Below are 22,435 nucleotides of genomic sequence, written 5' to 3'. Positions count from 1 at the left end.
TGTAGAAGGAGGCCTTGGATGGAAGTTCCCAATCCTGTCTCCTCCTTAACTCCACCCCATCAGCCCTAGAGGCTTTGAAGCCGCAGTGCGGACACCAAAGAGGACTGGGAACAATGAGGCCAGCTTTCCCCAGTTCCTGGTGCAGGAGACACATCTAGTTGCCATGGAGATCGGCATCTGCAGAACTGCCTAAAGGAGGCTTCTGACAGACACTTCTTCCCTCTACTCAAAGACAGCCTGCTACGCTGACCAGAGGGAGGCTATCAAAAGGACCCCAGCTGAGGAGGTCTACAGGAAGGGGGTCTCTGCCTGAGGGACTTCAGGAAAGTGGCCCAGGCTGAGGGGAGAAAGGACGAGGGAAGCTGCAGAAAGTGCTGAGGGTGGCTTTAGTAAGGAAGCACAGGAAACTCTAAGATCGGAAGTAGGGAGGTTTTGTTGTTAACAAATCCAACAATCGTCCACGTGGAGGCTGAGTAGCTCCAGACATGGCTAGAACTGGCCCTTGTGCAGCTCTTTCTTCCTATTGACCACTGTGCACTGTGGTCTTGCAGTACTGCCCCTAGCTGTGGTTCCAATAGGCCTGTACTGTTTCTGATGAAGACATGCTCTGAAGCCAGAGGTGTTCCAGCCATCCATCTACGAAAGTGAGTCACTAGGGGCAGGCTTTGAGGTCTGATGGCTCACTCTGTTCCTGTTGTATGAGGATCCAGATGGAGAACTCTTGACTCTTTCTCCAGCACCGTGTCTGCTTGCATTCCACCATGCTTCCTGCCATGTTGATAAGGACTAAACCTCTGAACTTTAAGCCAATTCCCAATTAAATGTTTTCTTTTATAAGAGTTGCTGTGGTCCTGGTGTCTCTTCACAGCAGTAGATATCCTAGCTGTACCAGTTTTACCTCCCAACCCCCAATCTTGCCCTCAGTTGACCTGTTCTAGGATGAACACTCACACTGCTGAGGTTTGAGCAAATCCCCCTGCCCTGACCAAAACTGGGGGAAGGGATAGTGTAGGCCTCAGCGGGCTAAGGAGGCAAGCTGAAGAGCTGTGAGGACACCAAGGAGGACTGGGAACAATGAGAACTAGACAGCCATGTCTCCAGAGCCAGTTACCTCCTGTCTAGCCTGATGTGCCCCCACATATCCTGATTGTCAGCAGAGTCAGGCATGGCTCAATGACAGCTGGAGATGAGACAACCCCGGGCACCCCTAAACACAGGCCCTGATAGAGAGCATAGGTGCGCCTTTGATGAGTGGCTCGGAGTTGGAGCCAGATTTCAGAGCAAGCTCCCCATTCTCCCTTCTCTTCATCTAGTTGCCATGGGAACAAACATCTGTGGAACTCCCAAAAGGAGGCTTTTGATAGGCATTGCTTCCCCTGCTCAGAGACAGCCTGCTAAGCTAGCCTGAGGGGTTTCAAGAATATGACCTGGTGTATGCAGGCTCATACCTTGCCTTCCACCCCCAGGACTTATCTGAACCCACATTAGATATGCACAGTCACTCTGTAGAGCTCATTCCTGTTTCTGAAACAAGGCACTCCCATCTAGATGTGAAGGTACTTCCATTCCTGAGGCGAGAGGATAAGAGGAAGCAGACACACCCGTGTGTGAACAGAGAAAGATCGATACACCAGGGAGGATGCGGGTGAGATACCCTGGGCCTACAGAAGACAGGTTTGACACTGCTGAATATCGTGAGGTGAGAAGGCAGCAGGTGTCTGCTGAGAGTCCCTGTGAGGCTGAAACTCCCTAAACCTGCTGCTGGAGGGGCCCCTTCAGCAGATGCAGCCTCTCTGGAGCACCTGCTAGCCACTGTGCCCTGGCTATTGCCAGATGATCTCCAATCAGTCTCTGATCCAGCAGGGCCTTTAGGTCATAAGAGTGGAGGGGAGACAGCCGCAGCTGGTAGAGGGGAAGAGATGCTCAAAGAGAGGGTATTGACAACCACAGAGCACCAAGGAACCAAACCCAACAATGGCCACAGAAAAGCCCAGGCTTGCTACCTGTCCATCTTTATCCTGTCCTGATAGTGTTGACACCACAATTCAACCCAAGGTTCACAGCCGAGTCATTTTGGGCAAGGTTTCAAGATAGGTAGAGCCAGGGCCTGCAGGTCACTGAAAGCTACACTTCTTGCATGGCCTGTCATAGCAGTGGTTTCTACTATGTTGGTAAAACCCTTTAGGGGGTGCTTATTTCATCTTCTAGCTTGTCGTCCATCACCCAGAGAAGTCAGGGCAGGAACTGATGCAGAGGCTATGGAGGAGTGCTGCTTACTGCCTTGCTCCTTGTGGCTTGCTCAACTTGCTTTCTCATACCATCCAGGACCACTTGCCCACGGTGGTACCATTCACAGTGGTCTGGACCCAAGTCACTAAGCACAAAAATGTCCCCTAGGCTTGCCCACAGGACAATCTAGTAGGAACATTTTTTTTCCACTTGAGTTTTTCTCTTCCCAAATGACTGTAGCTTGTGTCAAGATGATCAAACACTAGCCAGCACCTGCCTTAGGTAGAGCCTGCCTGACACAATGGGCCAGGCCTACAGGGGGAACTGTGACTTTCCATACCGAGTGTATCTACACACATGACTGAACTATACGAGTCAGCTCTCTGTGACTATGATGAGATACTCGAGATAATCAGAGCTGGAAAGGTTCTGTTTCAGCTCACAGTTCAGAAGAGTTGGTGTGTGGCTATGTTGTTGACTGCTGGGGATCTGTGGTAAGAGCACATAGCAGAGAAGGCTGCTCACCTCAAGGAGGAGGAGGAAGGGGCCTGAGTGTCCAATATCACCTTCAGTGATATTTTTGAGATGACCCAGCTCCCTTCCACTCGGGTCACCTCACTGAGGTGCCACTGCTTCCCACTACCAATGCATGTTTAAGACCAAGACTTAGCACACAGCCTTTGGGAGACAGACTATATCTCCTCTAGAATCCACCCCTAGTACCAACAAGAGCAAAAATCACATTCTTGTTCTGCTCAATGTGTTTATCCCTGAGCACTTCCTGTCTCAGTAGTGACAGACATCCATGTAGGTACAAACCAGGAAAGGAGTGTGAACTTGCACCTGCTCTTGCGGCAATGCTGTCATACACCACGACCTCCCACCTCTGCCCAAGGTCCCATCCAACAGGTTCCCTGCTGCCTTGCTGCCCGTCTGCAGTTCGTATGCATGTCATCCATGTCACCGTCCCAATCCACATGGTCATCTGCATTCACAGGACTGTCCTTCTCTATATCCCTGACCTCTTCCAGTCACCTTCCTTGTTCCTACCCCAGTTCTCATCCATATCACTACATCTGCCTTCTCTTCCCCTTTATCTTCTACAACTTTCTCCAGTAGATCTGATGGCCCATCATGTCTTGTATATCTCAATCTGATAAGAGTTTTTTTAATGCAATTAAAATACAAGTCATGCCTTGCCACTCTGCCTAAAACCCTTCAATGGGTATGGTTCAAAATCGTTTTATCTTGCGTTTGAATTGTTTCCTCCTGAGACCCCTTGGGAATAGGCAAGTCCCGAGTACAGAGCCAGTAAATGAGCCAGGCACACCCACTAGATATTACTCACCGCACCCATGGTGCCTCCTGAGGTAGAAGAGCAACTTTGGTAGCAAGAGCCTGACCTTAGGTCATGGAGGAGAGGCAGAATGAGTGTATTCAGGTGATGAGGGGTAACCTAATAGGAAGTTTAATAAGTGGGATCTCCATAGAGAAGGAAAAAACATAAATTCTGGCTTCTACAAATAAACAAGAACCTTTTGATTTTGAAAAGAGAAATGTAAATGATGATAAGAAACTAAGGAGTAAGGAAAAACTCCCAATAAGAGTAAGAAAGAACTTTCTTTTTTGGAGCAGAGACACGGGCACAAGGCCCCACCCCACAGGCAGATGACAGCTGTGGGGGGAAGGAGAGGCAGTTTGGTTAAGGGTGGGAGCCTAGTAGGCTGACCACGCTTCACCATGGGTCCCATACCCAGGAGTTTCTAGGGAGCACAAATTGGATTTGATGGGTTTTTAAAAAGAACACAGAATGTTGGGTGGGTAGGAAAAATGAATCTGAGAGGAACTGCGGAATTAATTTAAATAAAACACATAGCATCAAAATCTCAATAAAAAATGGAAAATTGATGTCAAAAAGAAGGATGGAGAGAAGGAATGAAGGAGGGAGGGAGGAAGGGAAGGAAGAAGGGAAGGAAAAGAAGGAAGGAAGGAAGGAAGGAAGGAAGGAAGGAAGGAAGGAAGGAAGGAAGGAAGGAAGGCTGTTCTGTGGTTGCCAGAGTGACTGACAAGCCAGGTACAGAACCACAGTGATGATCGGTGTCCCTACGTCCTCCTAAGCATAGGATCCACATCTTTGTATAAGACCTTAACAGCCACAAATTCCAGTACTCACCCCCATGTTCTTATTCAGCTGAACTCCTACCAGCAGATGAGCAAGTTGGGAGAGTGTGCCAGACAAACAAAGTGGAAGACCACTCGTCCAGGAGCAAGAACAAGGGAAATGGGCAAGACTGGAACTCATTATGAACAAGTCAGACTGGAAAAGAAAAGGCTTTGTGCTTCCTCTCAGGTGTGGAACCTATACTTTGAAAAGGGTATAGAATAGAATGGGATTATTAGGGTAGAGTGCAGTGGGGAAGGGAACAGAGAGGATTATGGGGATGAAGAGGACATGTACAGATGCATGAAAATGTCACAGTGAAGCCCACTATCTTTGCATAATTAATATAATTTGATGTAGGTGGGTCTTATGCTTATGTGTTAATTTCATTGGTTAATAAAGAAACTGCCTTGGCTTTTTGACAGGGCAGAAAATTAAATGGGTGGAGTAGGCAGAACAGAATGCTGGGAAAAAGGCAATAAGACAGTCGCCGTGAAGCTCCAGCCCAAGATGGATGTAGGTTAGAATCTTCCCGGTAAGCCACCACCTCGTGGTGCTACACAGATTATTAGAAATAGGTTAAGCAAGATATGAGAGTTATAAGAGGCATCCATAAGAGGCTAGATATAATGGGCCAGGCAGTGCATAAATGAATACAATTTGTATGTTGTTATTTTGGGTGTAAAGCTAGCTGTACGGGAGCTGGGTGGGATGAAAAGCAGGCCTGCTCGCCTCATCACTACAATAATTTAATCAAAGGAGAAAGTAGAAATTAAAATAAATTAATGAAGTAGAATTCCCAGAAAGGAGTCACCTAGTAACAGGAAGAGATTCTAAATGACAGAGTGATCACACTAGCCACTCAGTGTTAGCACCATGTGGTATTTGATGGGGGACAAACTCGGTATTAAAGTGTATAACTATTCACTAATATATGTATTACTTTTTATAAAATTAACTAAAAATGTAAGTTCTATTACAAGGGTTATACCTCCTTCACTAACAAAGAAGGATATGACATCACTGTGATACTCAGTTCCTTGGAGGCCATATGTAAACCATGAGTAAGCTTTCAGGTAGCTCATAATAATCCCACAAATTTCTGCAGAAGGCTCTGTTAGCTTTATGACCACAGCATCAATGGCATTGCATTGCGTGTCTGCCCCAATAAGACATTAGAAAGTTTTTGATGACACTGGGAGTGTTCTCTGTCACCTTCTAAAGATACAGGATCCAGGAAATGCCTTTTAAGACAAAATTCAACTTCTCTATCCATACTTGGAACGGTCCTCAACAGGCCACCCTGGAACCAGGACTCTTTGATGGTGGAATGGGGACTCACTGTACTTGGGCAGGTGGTCTCAGACTTATTTTTTTCATACAGCATTAAGTTCATCCATAATAACATGGTATTCTTAGAAACATGAAGGTAAGACATGTTTTACGTTATGCACACTTGTTTACAACTCTACATATGCTCAAGCAGTGAGAATCACGTGGCTTGCACACCTATTATGGTGGAGCAGCTCGAGAGATGCACAGGGCAGGCAGGCAGAGCCAGCATTCTGAAAGCTGTGAACATACAAGACTCCAACCTTCACGTCTCTTGTGACCTCTCCCTCCGCCCAAAGTTAGCACCTGGCACAAATGCATTAGAAATGGCCCAAAAAGGAGATCAGAGAAAGTCAACCTCGCTCTCCAGAAAGCCAGTAGAGAGGTTACTGTGTATGAGTATGCAGACACAATTTTTTTAAAAATAAGAATACTCTCCATGATAAATCGATCACTCTCCAGTGAAAGGCCACACATTTACATAGGGATGAGCAGCACAAATTGAACTTGACTATCTTTTTTTTTATTATTCTCATTTTATTAGTTCTTTGAGAATTTCATACAACATATTTTGACCATGTTCACCTCTAGCCCATTTGATCCACTTATAGTTCTTAAAAGTTCTAGCCAACTCACTTCCATGTGTTACTTCCTGTCCTGGGATGATCTGTCTGTGATAGAGGTGCATCTCTGTGTGAAACCCAACTGGCTGCTCTTAAATGTGTTCAGGTGTCACTCATGTGAAGCAGATGCTCATGAAGGAAAGACTTGGCCAAAGTCATCGCAACTTGGTTCCATTTTTTTCCAGGTGGCAGAATCCCCAGACAAGCATCTCCAAATGACGCAGCAATAATGACACAGTACTCCACCACACCATGTCCCAGCTCGAAGCGCCTTACAATCAGGCAATGTAATGACCCTGTAAAACTCAGACCTGCCAATTTTTGAAGTCTAAGCACAAGTTTGCTTTTTAAGTTAGACTGCGATCCTCTGATCATTCCACACAGAGCATCCCAGGGCGTGGAGGTCCTGTGAGCAAGCCCAACAGCACTCAAAGCGGAGGATGTGAAGGGCAGGTCCCTTGAAAATGGAGATAGGGCACTTTCTACTTTCTTCTCTGCCATCACAGGACAAAGAAGATGCCATAAGGGAATGAAGCACACCTGTCTCGAAGTCAATAGAAACACTGTCATCTAAAATCACTTACGGTTTAGCAACAAAAACAATTCACAAGTTTAAAGAGGACCAGTGCTCTTCCATGTCTGGGGACTGTGCCCTCAACATGGTCTCCCAGAAATGGACTTAAAGCACAAGCATCTTCCACCACCTCACACCAAACACCATGGCTGCTGTGCTACGTGCATCTTCCTTACTTCCAAGATTCATAGACCACTGCATGCCGGAGTGCTCAGTGGGTCAGAACAAATTCTGGAAGATGTTCAAACTGCCCTCCTCTTCCCCAGGTGACTAGCCAGTTGTGGTTTTCAGTGACACTACTGACCATGTCTCTATAGTCACTACTCATTCCCCAGGGCAGAAGTCTCAGAGACACCCTGAACCTGTCTAGAAGTCACTGTGCTATCTCACACCTCTAGACCCCGAGATGGGTCCATGAGGCAGCGAGAAAACCCAGAGTGATCCTGGATGCCACAGTATGGAGCCTTCTCACACAGAGCTACAGATCCCAACCCTCACTTTGCAGAGCTTCACAGCTCAGACACAATGAGGTCTCCTGGCAGAATCCAGACCCATGCACTAGAGAAACCAAACAAGGATGCCCAACTGGGCTCAGCCCTACTCACATCACCTCAGACTTGGCCAGTGGTGACAGTGTAGTTCCAGGCTGTTCTCTGCCATGGCCATGTATATAGGTGTGTATGCATGTGCACACACACATGAAGAGACAGCCTTACCTGCAGCCTTGGTGACATCTGCGGTTGTCATGTTTTGGATGTTGGCATTCACTTTGAAGGTCACTGCTGGCCCCAAAACTCTGGAAGAGATCATTTAGGAGCAGGGTCATTTCTACATCAATATGAAAAACTGCTTGTCTTTGAGCTCCTGAACACTGGCCATTAGAAGTGCCTAGGTCAGCCTTTGCTGCTCCTGGTAGTGTTTCTCTTAGACACTAGGGCTCAGTTTCCACTTCTAGTCATTCTACTGATGACTTTACTTTTCACTAGCACACAAGCACATTGTACACACACACACACACACACACACACACACACACACACACACCATTACACTAGGGATGCACTCTTAGAAGAAAAGTGCTCGTAGCCAACAGTGGCCGACAGGAATTCCTACAAGTGTAAAGGAGAAGCTGTTATGGAAAAGAACCTCAGTCTTGAGCACCAGAGTCAAGGACAGAATAGGGAGAAGTGTTTTCAAGCTTCTTCCCACAGGAGCCACCCCCTCATCATTAAGAACCACTTAATACAAAAAGCCGCTGTCTGGGACTTGCTAGGCAGGAATGATCAAAAGGCCTGAAGCTTTATGAACAGCCACGCTAAACATGGTTTTGAAGAAATGTGTCACTTTATAGTTGAAATCATCTGTGGACCCCTTGTGATTCAGGAGCAAGACACTGTATGTAGCAGGCATAGTACTGGGTAGGTAGTGTCTGCTCTTGAAGGCAGGTGAACCCGGCTCCACAAACAATGACCCTAAGTCTCTTCATGAAATGTACACCTTAAGAACCTTCTGAAGGCAAATTTCTGATAGGTTAGCAATAGGAAAAGCAGCAACTTGTGGTGGGAGATGGTAGCCGAGGAAGTCCTAGTGTGGAAAGTGACCCTACTGCCGAGATTCCACACACCAGGTGAGACCACCCCTCACCGCCTCACACTTTTGCTAAAGTATAAAACTGCCCATGAGAATGAAGTTACCACACACCTCCAGCCCCTATCCTCCCTCCTCCCTCTCAGTGCAGACTTGGCTGCTATTTGTCCTTGCCTAGAGTCCCATCCAACTCGGTTGCTGGGTCTGCGCTTCTCTCTGAGTGTCACCCTTGGCTATGAACTGAGATGATCTTTGCTCACAATATCTTCACCTCAGCTGCTGGGACCTCAGACTCACCATCCCCCGGCAGTCCTGAACTCCAGCACACGGGAGGTGGACCATTCCAGTAATCCAGCATCACTTTGGTCGCTAAGACAGAAAGGCAACCCACTGACTGGGAGAAAATCTTCACCAACCCCGCAACTGACAAAGGTCTGATCTCCAAAATATATAAAGAACTCAAGAAACTAGACCGTAAAAGGCTAATCAACCCAATTATAAAATGGGGCACTGAGTTGAACAGAGATCTCTCAACAGAAGAAGTTCAAATGGCCAAAAGACACCTAAGGTCATGCTCAACTTCCTTAGCGATCAGGGAAATGCAAATCAAGACAACTTTAAGATACCATCTTACACCTGTCAGAATGGCGAAAATCAAAAACACCAATGATAGCCTTTGCTGGAGAGGTTGTGGAGAAAGGGGTACACTCATCCATTGCTGGTGGGAATGCAAACTTGTGCAACCACTCTGGAAAGCAGTGTGGAGGTTTCTCAGGAAATTCGGGATCAACCTACCCATGGACCCAGCAATACCACTCTTGGGAATATACCCAAGAGAGGCCTTATCATACAACAAAAGTATATGCTCTACTATGTTCATAGCAGCATTGTTTGTAATAGCCAGAACCTGGAAACAACCTAGATGCCCTTCAATTGAAGAATGGATGAAGAAAGTATGGAATATATACATATTAGAGTACTACTCAGCAGTAAAAAACAAGGACTTCTTGAAGTTTGCAGGCAAATGGATGGAAATAGAAAACACTATCCTGAGTGAGGTAAGCCAGACCCAAAAAGAGGAACATGGGATGTACTCACTCATATTTGGTTTCTAGCCATAAATAAAGGACATTGAGCCTATAATTCGGGTTCTTAGAGAAGCTAAATAAGAAGGAGAACCCAAAGAAAAACATATAGGCATCCTCCTGAATATTAACCTTCATCAGGCGATGAAAGGAGACAGAGACAGAGACCCACATTGGAGCACCGGACTGAAATCTCAAGGTCCAAATCAGGAGCAGAAGGAGAGAGAGCACGAGCAAGGAACTCAGGACCGCGAGGGGTGCACCCACACACTGAGACAATGGGGATGTTCTATCGGGAACTCACCAAGGCCAGCTGGCCTGGGTCTGAAAAAGCCTGGGTTAAAACCGGTCTCGCTGAACATAGCGGACAATGAGGACTACTGAGACCTCAAGAACAATGGCAATGGGTTTTTGATCCTACTGCACGTATTGGCTTTGTGGGAGCCTAGGCAGTTTGGATGCTCACCTTACTAGACCTGGATGGAGGTGGGTGGTCCTTGGACTTCCCCCAGGGCAGAGAACCCTGATTGCTCTTTGGGCTGACGAGGGAGGGGGACTTGATTGGGGGAGGGGGAGGGAAAGGGGAGGTAGAGGTGGGGAAGAGACAGAAATCTTTAATAAATTAAAAAAAAAGAATCCAAAAAAAAAAAAAATCTCTACTGAGTAGTTATCTTCTCTGAGGAGTACTAACCTCCTGGCCTTATATCATAGATAGCCAGAACTTAAGTTCTATTAAAATCATGGAAATACTGGCATTATATTTCCAGTGTCACCTAGTCCAAAATGGTCTCACTATATGACAAGACAGAGGAACTTCTGTGGTAGGCTTTCTTGTCTGAGAATCTAGAACCTTGGAAGTTATCATGGTATTGATGTGGGCACAGGGATGGCTGCCACCACCTTGCTCAGACCACCACTGTCCCCACATGTGCCTTGCCCACAGGCTCTCACTCCCAGCTCTTAGTAGAGCCCAGTCAGCACCCTTCCTGGTTTCATTCAGGCCAGCGCTTGTTGGGGGCATGTTCCTTCCTCACACATCATGTCTATCACCTCCAATGATAAAGTCTCTTACTAACACCTTCTAGAAAGTACTTTACCTGTAAGCATCTGATATCCAGTGCTTAGCTGTAGTGTGAGTTACTACAGACCATTCTTAGCTTCTGGGAAGCACTGGTGCGATTCTTATCAGTCTTTGTGAGAGAGTCAGGACACTTATGTCTAGAATTCTCTTGATGTTGAGAAAGTCCTTACTCATGGGAGAAATGCTCAGCCACAGAAGCCACACACCAGAGCTGCTGGGAGATAACACCCGAGTACACAGCAGTCACCTCCTCAGAACTCCAGTGTGCTTGGGTGGCTGGGATCCCTTCCTGAGAATCTCCCTACGGGGCATTCCCAGACACACTAAGGAAAGCGTGCCAGTAGCTCCATGATGGAATAGCTTCAGAGGATGCAGTTATCCGACCAGGGACTGTCCCCAGATCCACGGATATCCTTCTCAGCCAGAAGATTAGCCTCAACAGCCCCCATTTCTCCTGAAGGAATACACAGATGTCTGCACCTGCATACCTCCCAAAGAATTCTTGGCTTTGCCTCTCCAGAAGGGCTTTCTAGGAAGGAAGGAAAATACTGGGCCCATTTTCTGAGAACTCTAAAGATAGGTAGCATCCATGATCTCCAAATGCTGACAAGTAGCCTCTTTGTTGGCCCCTCCTCACCATGTCTGGGAATGCTCATGACAGATGGTTGTTTGAGACCTGAGTGCAAACCTGAACATGTCCTGTATCCCCAGACAGTAACAGGCTCTCTCATACCACCAGCCCCCAAATCATGACATGGAGCTTTATTTTTAGTTATGAATGCCTGGTCTTATCTTATACTTGCTTACTTATACTAGCTCTTATAAAGTAATTCAACCTGCTCCTCTCCATCTCTGTTTTGTCTGTCTTTCATTCTGTATGCCCTACTTTTGTGCTTCCTCCATGCCTGGCTGGCAGCTGGTTGGCTGGCAGGGTCTTGTGTCTTTCTTGTTCTCTCTTCTCAAGCCTAGATTTCTCCTCCTACTTATTCTCTCTGCCTTCCAGCCCCATCTATCCCTCTACTGCCTAGCTATTAGCTATTTAGCTTTTTAGTAGACCAATCATGTGCATTATGTAGCCAACGTAAAACAGCAACACATCTTTACATAATTAGACAAACGCAATATAAACAAATACAACACATGCTAAAGCGATACGCCACAACATAAATAAACAAATGTAACACATCTTCACATAGTTAAGCAACTACAACACACTTTTACATAATTAAAGTCATATTCCACAACACTAGACCTCATGGACTTCTGTATCATAGTAGTCCCCTGTACTAGGCACGAGGGTTCCCTGATGTCTCTTGGGAACCTGTGCAGAGTATCCATCAATTAAAGCCAACGTAGCTGAAAACAAGCCTTACGGTATCCAAGAACTCCCTAGTAGAGGTCTGGCACTTAGGCAGACAAAAGTGTCACTTGTGTCCTTGCCAATGACACTGGGCATTTAGGAACAGCCTTCGCAGATACTATGTGTATTTCCTGCTTATGAAAAAGAGTTCCTGGCCTTGCATGCTCAGAGTAAAGGGACAAGAACCAAAGATAGAAACCATCACATCTTATGCCCTGCTTGGACCCACGATGTCCCACCAACAGTTAGCTGGTTATATACAACGCTCGCAATATACAGAAAAATCAGCCTAAGGAGTGCCCTAGTTCCTGTGTTGGGAAGCTACACCTCTGCTGTCTGTAATCCTTGGTTCTACAGAGAACCCAGGCATCTCCACATTATTTGCCAGTGTGGCATTTATTGTTGTTCAGGCATGGGACACCCTAGGACACCCCACCTCCATTGTGTCACTCAGAAACTTCCTGCAGAGCCTCCCTGGTTGAGTGGGTGTGACCAGATCTGTGAGATTCTTTGAGCGCTCCAAATGGCTTGCTGAGAAAGCAAAAGGAGAGGCGGGGCTTAGGTCTTTAGGGAGGAAAAATGACAGACACTGAAATGCTCAGTGAGTTAGGGTCATTCATGAGGCTCTGCAGGGCCTGAGAAGAAATCTGCTCTGATGACAACGGCAGTGACCATTGGGGCAGAGCTGCGATCAATCTACCTGCACAAGAAACTCCTGGGCCAACCATTATTCCAAAGTCACTCCACCTGGCCCACACAATGTTGGAGCTCTGATCAGAAAAGAACTGTTAGAATCTTCTCTAGGAAGTGACAATTTCTACCAAACCACACTGGCAGTTAGTTCTGTGGTCATACAGCACGGACCCCTGATGTGTCCTCCTGCATAGCAGTTAGTTGGAAAGCTCTACTGTTAGAACCTGGTATAGCAAGGGATGTTCTGAGTTGCAAATAGGCTGACTCTGGCTTTCAAATGTACAGGACAAGCCAGTCCTCATGCTGATTACAGCTCTAAGTGTATAGAGCGGATGGGGATTAATTGACCCTCAACTGGTCAAAATGCAAAGGATGAAAAACTGTGGAGCAGTTGGCCTTAAACTAAACAGATTTAACAAGCCCCATCCAAATAGCTCAGGGAACATTGCAGAAGACAGGGAGGAACGACTGCAAGAGCCAGAGGTTAGTTAAACTACTGTAAACTTGGTCTTTGGGGTATGAGGGGGTGTCACACTCGGGAACTTACAGTTTCCGGCACAACACCTCCCCAAGACTGAGCAGGGAAAAGTCCAGCATGGACGGAGGAGGGCTCCTGTTCCTACCCAAGGCTCCTACTGCTCAATAACGGGTCACAACGTAACATACTGCATACCCCACAGAAGTCAAATAAAGATCAGAACTAGGGTAGAATTAGAAAGATTCCCTAGCAGACAGGAAGAAAGCCGAGCACCGAGCCAGAGGAAATGCCCATGTGCCGCTGGGAAACAAAGGCACTCACTTTGTTCTGGGACTTTCAAGTTTTTCTTCAGATTCAGCGATGATTACTGAGAACACACAGCAGACAATCTCATTATCCCTGGGAACTGTGTTCTCTGATGTCACGGGACGCAGTGAACACCAGAGAGATGCTGTCCCCAGGGAAGCAGGTCAGGTTCCTGGAGCTCTGGCCACAGTGTGAAGGTTCACAGAGCTTTGTCTTAATGAACAGAAATGAACAAATCCACCCCTTTTACCCCACACTGGTGAGTGTCTGGTATCGAACTCACAGGCTGCACACAATCTTGAAGACACACATTTCCTCCATGCGACACTGGGAAGTTTGGCAGTTCTTCAGCACTATGCTCAGGAGCATTTGAAACTGGCAAATCACCAGATGAAATCATGCCAAAAATGTGAACGATGTGTCACTAAACAGACTGTAGAAGCGACCCCTGTTCTCAGCATGAGCGCCTCCCCCTGCAGCTCTGTGTGACAACATGAACACTGGCAGCCAGGGTGTGTTCTGGTGGCCAGCCATGGCCATGAACAGGACACAGAGCTGAAATAAATTCACACATCCAGATGTGCAAGCAAGAACTCACTGTTCCTGCTGCCGTGCGGAAGCATCTTCACACCCAGTGCTCACCTCCCTGCCTTCTTTGTGGTATAACTGCAGAGACCATGGTGTGGACCTTCAGGGCCTCGCTGGACAACCGAGGACCTGCTATGTTCTTGCCCCCTGACTTTGGCACTGAACAATGATGAACTTATAAAACTGTGATAATATGATATACTTTGAAAGGTATTTGTATTAGTCTTTTATTGTTGTTTGGCTTCTTTTTTAGTTAGGCTTTTGTTTGTTTCCTTTTGAAGACAAAGTCCTACAATGGGGTTCAGGTGGGCGTTCAATTTTTAATCCTCTTGGTTTATTCTTCTGAGCATGTATTACCTTGCCTAGTAATGAGTTATGTGGTCCTCTACAAATAGAGAGAGAGAGAGAGAGAGAGAGAGAGTTACCCCCACCATATAAATGAGCATGTATTTGTGTGGGATGTATTTGTGTGGGGCGTTTGTATGTTTTTGTATGTATATATATTCACACACATATATATCAGGGGAGTGTGTGTGTATGAATATGTGTATGGGTGTTTGTGTGTTTGTGAATGTATGTATATTCACATATATGTGGGGAGTGTGTGTGTATGCATGTGGGGTGTTTGTGTCTTTGTGTATGTAATATATACACACACATGCATATATATGTGGGGAGTGTGTGTGTATGTGTATATGTGTTGGGTGTTTGTGTGTTTTTGTATGTATATATATTCACACATATATATGGGGGAGTGTGAGTGGATGTATGTATATGTGTGTGGGTATTTGTGTATAATATCAGTAGAGAGAAAAAGAAATTCCTTACGTTGCCTGTTCTGGCCTTAAAATCAGGATTCTGCCGCTGCCTCCCAGGCAGATCGGACGGCAGGAGCAGACTTTCACATGGGGTGGTCTGGCAGTTTGGCAGGTGGTTTTGCATAATGGAGTAGGCACATTTATCACAGGCTATCTATCTAAACTGGTACTCTCAACCACTGCTCATAGTCAGACAGGCCAACTCCTCCATGTTCTGCCACCCACACCAGCCATTGCATGGTCTCACATAGCCCAAGAATTGCCCTGCTCTCTACAGAAGCCCATTGTTCTGCCAGGCATGGACTGACGGGGACAGAGTGCAGGTCACGCTGCTCTTGCCTGGCCTATGACTTTAAGATTTGCACTTTAGAAACCATCTGTACACAGTTGCTACTTCATTAAAAAAAATTGAATAAGATACCATAAAATGGAAAGATCTCCCATGCTCTTGGATAGGTAGGATCAACATAGTAAAAATGGCAATCTTACCAAAAGCAATCTATAGATTCAATGTAATCCACATCAAAATCCCAACACAATTCTTCACAGACCTTGAAAGAACAATAATCAAATTCATATGGAAAAATAAAAAAGCCAGAATAGCCCAAAAATCCTGTACAATAAAGGAACTTCCAGAGGCATCACCATCCCTGACATCAAGCTCTACTATAGAGCTACAGTAATGAAACAGCTTGGTACTGGCATAAAAACAGAGAGGTTGGTCAATGGAAACAAAGACCCAGATATTAATTTTTACAACTATGAACACCTGATTTTTGACAAAGAAGCTAAAAATATACAATGGGAAAAAAGAAAGCATCTTCAACAAATGGTGCTGGCATAACTGAATGTCAACATGTAGAAGAATGCAAATAGATCCATATCTATTCCCATGCACAAAACTCAAGTCCAAATGGATTAACGACCCCAATATAAATCTAACAACAATGAACCTGATAGAAGAGAAAATGGAAGTAGCCCTCAATGCATGAGCCACTTCCTAAATGTAACATCAGTAGCAGACAGTGAGAGCAACAATAAATAAATGGTACCTCCTAAAACTGAAAAACTTCTGTAAAGCAAAAGGCACAGTCAATCCTCCTAAGGAAGCCTACTGAATGGGAAAATATCTTCAACAAGCCCACATCAGACAGAAGACTGACCTCCAAAATATATAAAGAACTCAAGAAATTAAATATCAAAATTACAAATAATACAGTTTAAAAAATGGGGTAAAGAACTAAACAGGGAATTCTCGATAGAAGAATCTCAAATAACCGAAGGACACTTAAGGAAATGCTCAACATCCTAAGCCATCGAGGAAATACAAGTCAAAATAACTCTGAGATACCATTTTACACCAGTCAGAACAGCTAAGATCAAAAACACCAATGATAGCTTATGCTGAAGAGGATGTGGAGTAAGGGAACACTCCTCCATGGTTGGTGAAAATGCAAACTGTACAATCACTTTGGAAATCAATATGGCAGTTTCTCAGAAAATTGGGAATCAACCTACCTCCAGATCCAGCAATAACATTCTTGGGCATATACCCAAAGGATGCTCAATCATACTGCAAGAACATTTATTCAACTATGTTCACAGGAGCATTATTTTTTATAAGTTCAAGTTCTTGATGTATTATATAATACATTTCCTGTCTGAGTTTACATCAGATGTGATGGCTGGTTTCTCCTGTAGTCCGGCTTGCCACAATTGCCCGGCTTAGGATTTGTCTCCTAATTCAGGTTTCTAAACATTATAAAACACATGTTATAGTTATGAAAGTCTTTGGTTTTCTTCTTTCTGACAAAAATATTCTCTTCCCACTTTCAAAATCCCCTGAGCCTCACCTCAGCCATGCTTCACTTGACATAAATCACATCTTTTTCCTACTCTAGGAGATCTTGTGAAGAGATAGTTTATGCTATGGCAGCCAAAGCCTCCAGCCAGATTATGGAACCACTTCTGTAATCTCATGATCCTTTGTGTCCCAAGTATTTGGTTTCTGTTTTCTCTCTGACTACAAACTTGCCTTACTTTGCATTCTTACTGTAATTCATCAAGGCCTGGAATCATATATGTTTAATTTCACGTTCATAGAATACAGTGTAAAGGTTACACTTATCTGTTGATACTGCTTTATTAAAAGTCATTGGTAGATGTTAGCATTTATGTTACCTTATATAAAAAGCTGTGCGTGGAAATGTAAAATGGTTTACATAAACAGGTGCTTTTCCATAAATGAGAAGATTATTTGTAAATTCCTATTCTTACATTGGCATACCCCCAAGGGTTCCGATGCCTGTTACATAAGTCCTATGCTTGCTTTCTTTTGCCAGTCTTTACTGCCTCTTTTTGAGAGTTTGACTACATGCTGCCACATTCTTCATAAAGTGGGAAAAATCAATGGAACTTGGAATTCTGCTTTGATATTTCTCATAATCTCTTGTTGAAGCATGGGGGGGATAAAACTTTGATACAGTAGCTTTCAATGTTATCACTTTTGTATTGATTTCTATTGAACTCTACTTTTTCTCTGCTCCCCTCTCTATCTCTCCCCTCCCCTTCAACCCTCTTCCAAGGTACCAATGCTCCCAATTTACTCAGGAGATCTTGTCTTTTTCTACTTCCCATGTAGAACGGACACATGTATGTCTCTCTTAGGGTCCTCATTGTTGTCTAGGTGCTCTGGGATTGTGAACTGTAGGCTGGTTTTCTTTGCTTTATATCTTAAAGCCACTTATGCATGAGTGCATATGATGTTTGTCTTTCTGGGTCTTTGTTACCTTGCTCAAAATGATGTTTTCAAGCTCCACCCATTTGCCTGCAAATTTCAAGATTTTATTTTTTTCTGCTGTGTAGTACTCCATTGTGTAAATGTGCCACATTTTCTTATACATTCTTTGGTTGAAGGGCATTTAGGTTGTTTCCAGGTTCTGGCTATGACAAACAATGCTGCTATGAACATAGTTGAACACATGTCCTTGTGGCATGATTGAGCATTCTTTGGAAAAGTGGTATTTCAGGGTCTTGAAGAAAGTTGTTTCCTAATTTTCTGAGAAATTGCCACACTGATATCCAAATGGGCTGTACCAGCTTGTGCTCCCAGCAGCAATGCAGGAGTGTTTCCTTTACCCCACAGCCTCTCCAGCATAAGTTTTCATCAATGTTTTTGATCTCGGCCATTCTTACACATAGGAAATGAAATTTCAGAGTTGTTTTGATTTGCATTTCTCTGATGACTAAGGATGTTGAACATTTCCTTAAGTGTCTTTCAGCCATTTTAGATTCCTCTGTTGAGAGTTCTCTGTTTAGATCTATACTCCACTTTTATTGGATTATTTGTTCTTTTGATGACCAATTTCTTGAGTTCTTTGTATATTTTGGAGATCAGACCTCTGTCTGATGTGGGGTTAGTGAAGATCTTTTCCCATTCTGTAGGTTGTCATTTTGTTTTGTTGACCATGTCCTTTGCTTTACAGAAGCTTTTCAGTTTCAGGAGGTCTCATTTATTAATTGTTTCTCTCAGTGTCTGTGTTACTGTGGTTATATTTAGGAAGTAGTCTCCTGTGCCAATGCATTCAAGTATACTTCCCACTTTCTCTTCTATGAGGTTTAGTGTGGCTAGTTTTATGTTAAGTTCTTTGATTCATTTGGACCTGAGTTTTGTGCATAGTGATAGATATGGATCTATTTTCATTTTTCTACGTGTTGATATCCAGTTATGCCAGCACAATTTATTAAATAAGCTTGCTTCCTTTCCATTTGATATTTTTGTTTCTTTATCAAAAGTAGGGTGTTTGAAAGTGTGTGGATTAAAATGCGGGTCTTTGATTCTGTTCCCTGGGTCCTCCTGTCTGTTTTTATGCCAATACCAGACTGTTTTCAGTACTGTAGCTCTGTAGTAGAGTTTGAAGTCAGGGATTGTGATGTCTCCAGAAATTCTTTTATTGTACAGGATTGTTTTGGCTATCCTGGATTTTTTTGCTTTTCCATATGAAGTTGAGTACACTTCTTTCGAGGTCTATGGAGAATTTTGCTGGGATTGTGATGGAAATTGCATTGAGTTTGTAGATTGCTTTCGGTGAGCTTGCAATTTTTACTATGTTAATTCTACCTACCCAAGAACATGGTAGATCTGTCCATTTTCTGGTGTCTTCTTCAATTTCTTTTTTCAAAGATTTAAAGTTGTTGTCATAAAAGCATTCCACTTGTTTGGATAGAGTTACTCTAAGATATCTATCTTATGCTATTTGTGGCTATTGTGAAGTATGATGTTTCTCTGATTTCTTTCTTAGACCATTTATCATCTGTGTAAAGGAGGGCTACTGTTTTTTTTTTTTTTTAGTTAATCTTGTATTACCTTACTGAAAGTGTTTATGAGTTGTAGAAGTTCCTTGGTAGCATTTTTGGGGTTGTTTATGTAAACTATCATATCATCAGCAAATAGTGAGAGTTGAACTTCTTCTTTTCTGATTTGTATCCCCTTGATCTCCTTTTGTTGTCTTATTGCTCTAGATAAGACCTCAAAAACTATATTGAATAGATATGGAGAGAGTGGACAACTTTGTTGAGTGTTGTTTAGAGATTAACTTATTAACTTTTAGATTATTGGTGATTGAATTGTTTGATGGCGCATTTTCCACCTTAGCCTGATAGAACAACATATGCTTTGTCTGTTTGATACCTCGATTTTGTGGGAAAGCCTTATGATATGTGGATGGATGGATGGACAGATGGATGGATGGGCTAGTGAGTAGGCTGATGAATAAATATATGCTACTAACCTGAACCTTACAATGGTAAGGGAGGTGGTGCCACTCTCTCTTTGGATACTTGGGATGACTTTGGGATACCACCACATCAGCACCACATCCCGAGGCCTCCCATCAGACCCTGCTCTCAGTTCTCCTGTGAACTATCTCTTGTAATATCTGTAGCCCCAGGACCAGCCATGTCACCTGGGGACTACTCATTGTAGGGACTATAAGGTGTAGGGCTGATGACAGCAGATCAGGGAACTATGTGGCTTCCTGAAAGGTTCCAGAGCTTGCCTTGTCCTTCACCACTCAGAAGGTTTGAGAAGCACTGAGCCACTTTCCCCCTCTGGAGTTACAGCATCATTTCACATAAGTGAGTTCCTCAGGTAGCATAGGAAATGTTGCCGTGGGACAAAGCACAAGCTTTGAGCTTTGAGAAGGGACCACTACTCTCCCATAATGACTTTCAAAAACACAACAGCTTATCCCTGCTACTGCCTGTTAGTCTAAAGACAGGACTGTGGCCCTGGGACACACTGTCATAATTCCTTGGTGCTACTTCAAGGAAACCATGTGTATTCATCTCTGGTCCCAAGATCAACCCTTTAAGATCTTCTGATTGTCCAGGTGAGCACTGAAGACAGAACTCACGTTGACCTGGTGACAAGGGTGGGCACCATTGGCAAGCCACATTGTTATATGGATAGGTGAGCTGGCTACAGGCACCAAAGTTGCAAATGATACCGTTTTACTGAGGTGTTCCTAAAGATTCTGGGTCCTCCTGCTGAAGGCATTGTTCTTGAGGTATCCATTACCCCAGGCTGAATCCTGGTGTTCATTTACCTTGGGCCACAGAAACAACTCAGGGCATGCATGACCCAAGGAGTTGAGGTGGCTCTCGCTCCTACCTGTCCTAGTCACCTCTTTATTTCACACACTGTTGAGACAAAGTAACAAGGCTGGGGGCAATTAGTAAACACACTGGAGTGCAATCTCTCAAAGTCTGCAAGCTTCACAGATTGCCTGCTCCTTAGAGGGTGGCATGGCAGGGCACAGGCCAGGGAGAAAGGCGACGAGGGCCACATGGACAGCTGGTATCTCCCCAGGAGACCCCACGGAGTGTCAGGTGAGAATGCCCATGGCTGTACCTCAGTTGCTGCTACAAACAAGCACACCGGTGAGAAGCAGAACTATGTCTGCAAAGATGAGATCCATATATCTCCATTGCAGCCTCAGGCTCTCAGGGCCTGCAGCGCCTGGGCAGACCCAGGACTCGGTGCAGCCTAGCTCTGCCCAAGTCTCAGTGGTGCCCATGCAGAGGACTGGCTACACGCCAAGCTCTCAGCAGCACCTTTGCTCATCCCAGTCTTCCCACCTGAGGAGACCGTGCAGGGGAAAGCAGCATTTATCAGCCAGCCCAGGACAGCCATGATCAGTTATAAAATCGTAACTGTGGTCGCTGTATGTCTGCTGGCATAATTACATCAGCATGTTAATGTCGTTTTAATGGTCTCTAATGATGTAATAAGAAATAATGGGATTTATTTGACAGCTACATAACCATTAACAAAACATATTAGGCATAACTAGTGCTTCCATAAAAATGCAGATGATATCAGCAAGTACCAGCCCACGTGTCCTGGATTGTCTACCTCTGAAACAATGAGTGCCTCTTAGCTCCTAGAAGAAGCACTTAGATGAAGATGGCCAAGCAAGGTCATGCTATCTATGAGCCCGCACTCCTGAGGCGCTCTTGAGGTCCAGTCCATGCCTGAGTCACCCCGTGGAGCATGCGTCCTTCTCTGTTGATTCAGGGGATTAAGACATTTAGATACAGCTCACGCACTTGAAAGGGAAGTGCTGCTAACACTGAAGTGCACACAGGCAGCACACACTTAGCAACACAGTGACTGGGTAGTACAGACTGCCGGGCAGGTCTGGGGGTTCTGGGGAAGACTTGGAATAGCTGGGATCAACATTTATCTTAGAACTGAGAATAGGAGGAAAAGCCAGCAGAAACCACAGGGGCCTGAATTGCAATGTTACACCTTTGTCAGGAAGGGTGTGTGGCCTTCTCCTCAGAGAGGCTGGGCCATCCCTGTGTTGGGAGCAGGAAGGGTCTGCAGTAAATAGGAAGGTAGGAATAAGGCATAAAAGCCTAGATAGGGAGTGAGAGGGTTGGCCAGCATTGTGCTAGGTCTCCCCGAGAGCATCCCATTTCCATAGCGCCTCCTCCCCATGCCTGGATCCATGTGTGGATCCATGTGTGGCCCTCTCTTCAAAAGTTGCCAGGGATACTAATTACTGTTTTCATTGTTATAACAAAACACGTGACAAAATGGGGTTACTTTGGCTTACAGCTTGGGGATGTAGTTCATCATGGCAGGGAAGGCAGAGCAGAGGAGACCAAGGCAGGCGATCAGTTGTGCCCACAGTCAGAAATCAGAATGAGATGAGGGCTAGGACTCGAGTCACTTCACCTCTTTCTGTAACTGTTTTATTCAGCATGGGCTCCCGGGCCCTGGGATGCTGCTGCCAACATTCAGGGTGTATCTTCCCAGCTCGGTTAACCTCCATTCCCAGGGTCCATGCCCCACATGGCAGTGCTGCAGGAGTAGGTGTGAAGGCTGCAGAACAGCTCCACCAGCCTGCTCTTCTATCAGCAGCAAAGGGGGCATACAAGGGCAGCAGGGACAACATGCTTCTTCAAAACTCAAAGTCTCGTGACCTGCAGCCTGGCTTCCACCTGCCAGCTGC

General features: G+C 44.9%; 1 protein-coding gene across 1 annotated transcript in view; it reads right to left on the bottom strand.

The window, feature by feature from the left end:
- Ptprn2 (protein tyrosine phosphatase receptor type N2) overlaps positions 1 to 22,435 on the bottom strand; it is a 704,719-nt gene that overhangs the window by 357,594 nt on the left and 324,690 nt on the right. The window contains exon 11 of the mRNA XM_050120851.1: positions 7,636 to 7,715. Coding sequence (XP_049976808.1) covers positions 7,636 to 7,715 — 80 coding nt within the window. The remainder of the gene's footprint in view (positions 1 to 7,635; positions 7,716 to 22,435) is intronic.

Source organism: Alexandromys fortis, unplaced genomic scaffold (genome assembly GCF_014885135.2).
Source record: "Alexandromys fortis isolate MF-2015 unplaced genomic scaffold, M_Fortis_MF-2015_v1.1 scaffold_182, whole genome shotgun sequence".
In the NCBI taxonomy this organism is placed as follows: domain Eukaryota; kingdom Metazoa; phylum Chordata; class Mammalia; order Rodentia; family Cricetidae; genus Alexandromys; species Alexandromys fortis.
This window is presented reverse-complemented; position numbering and strand designations above follow the sequence as displayed.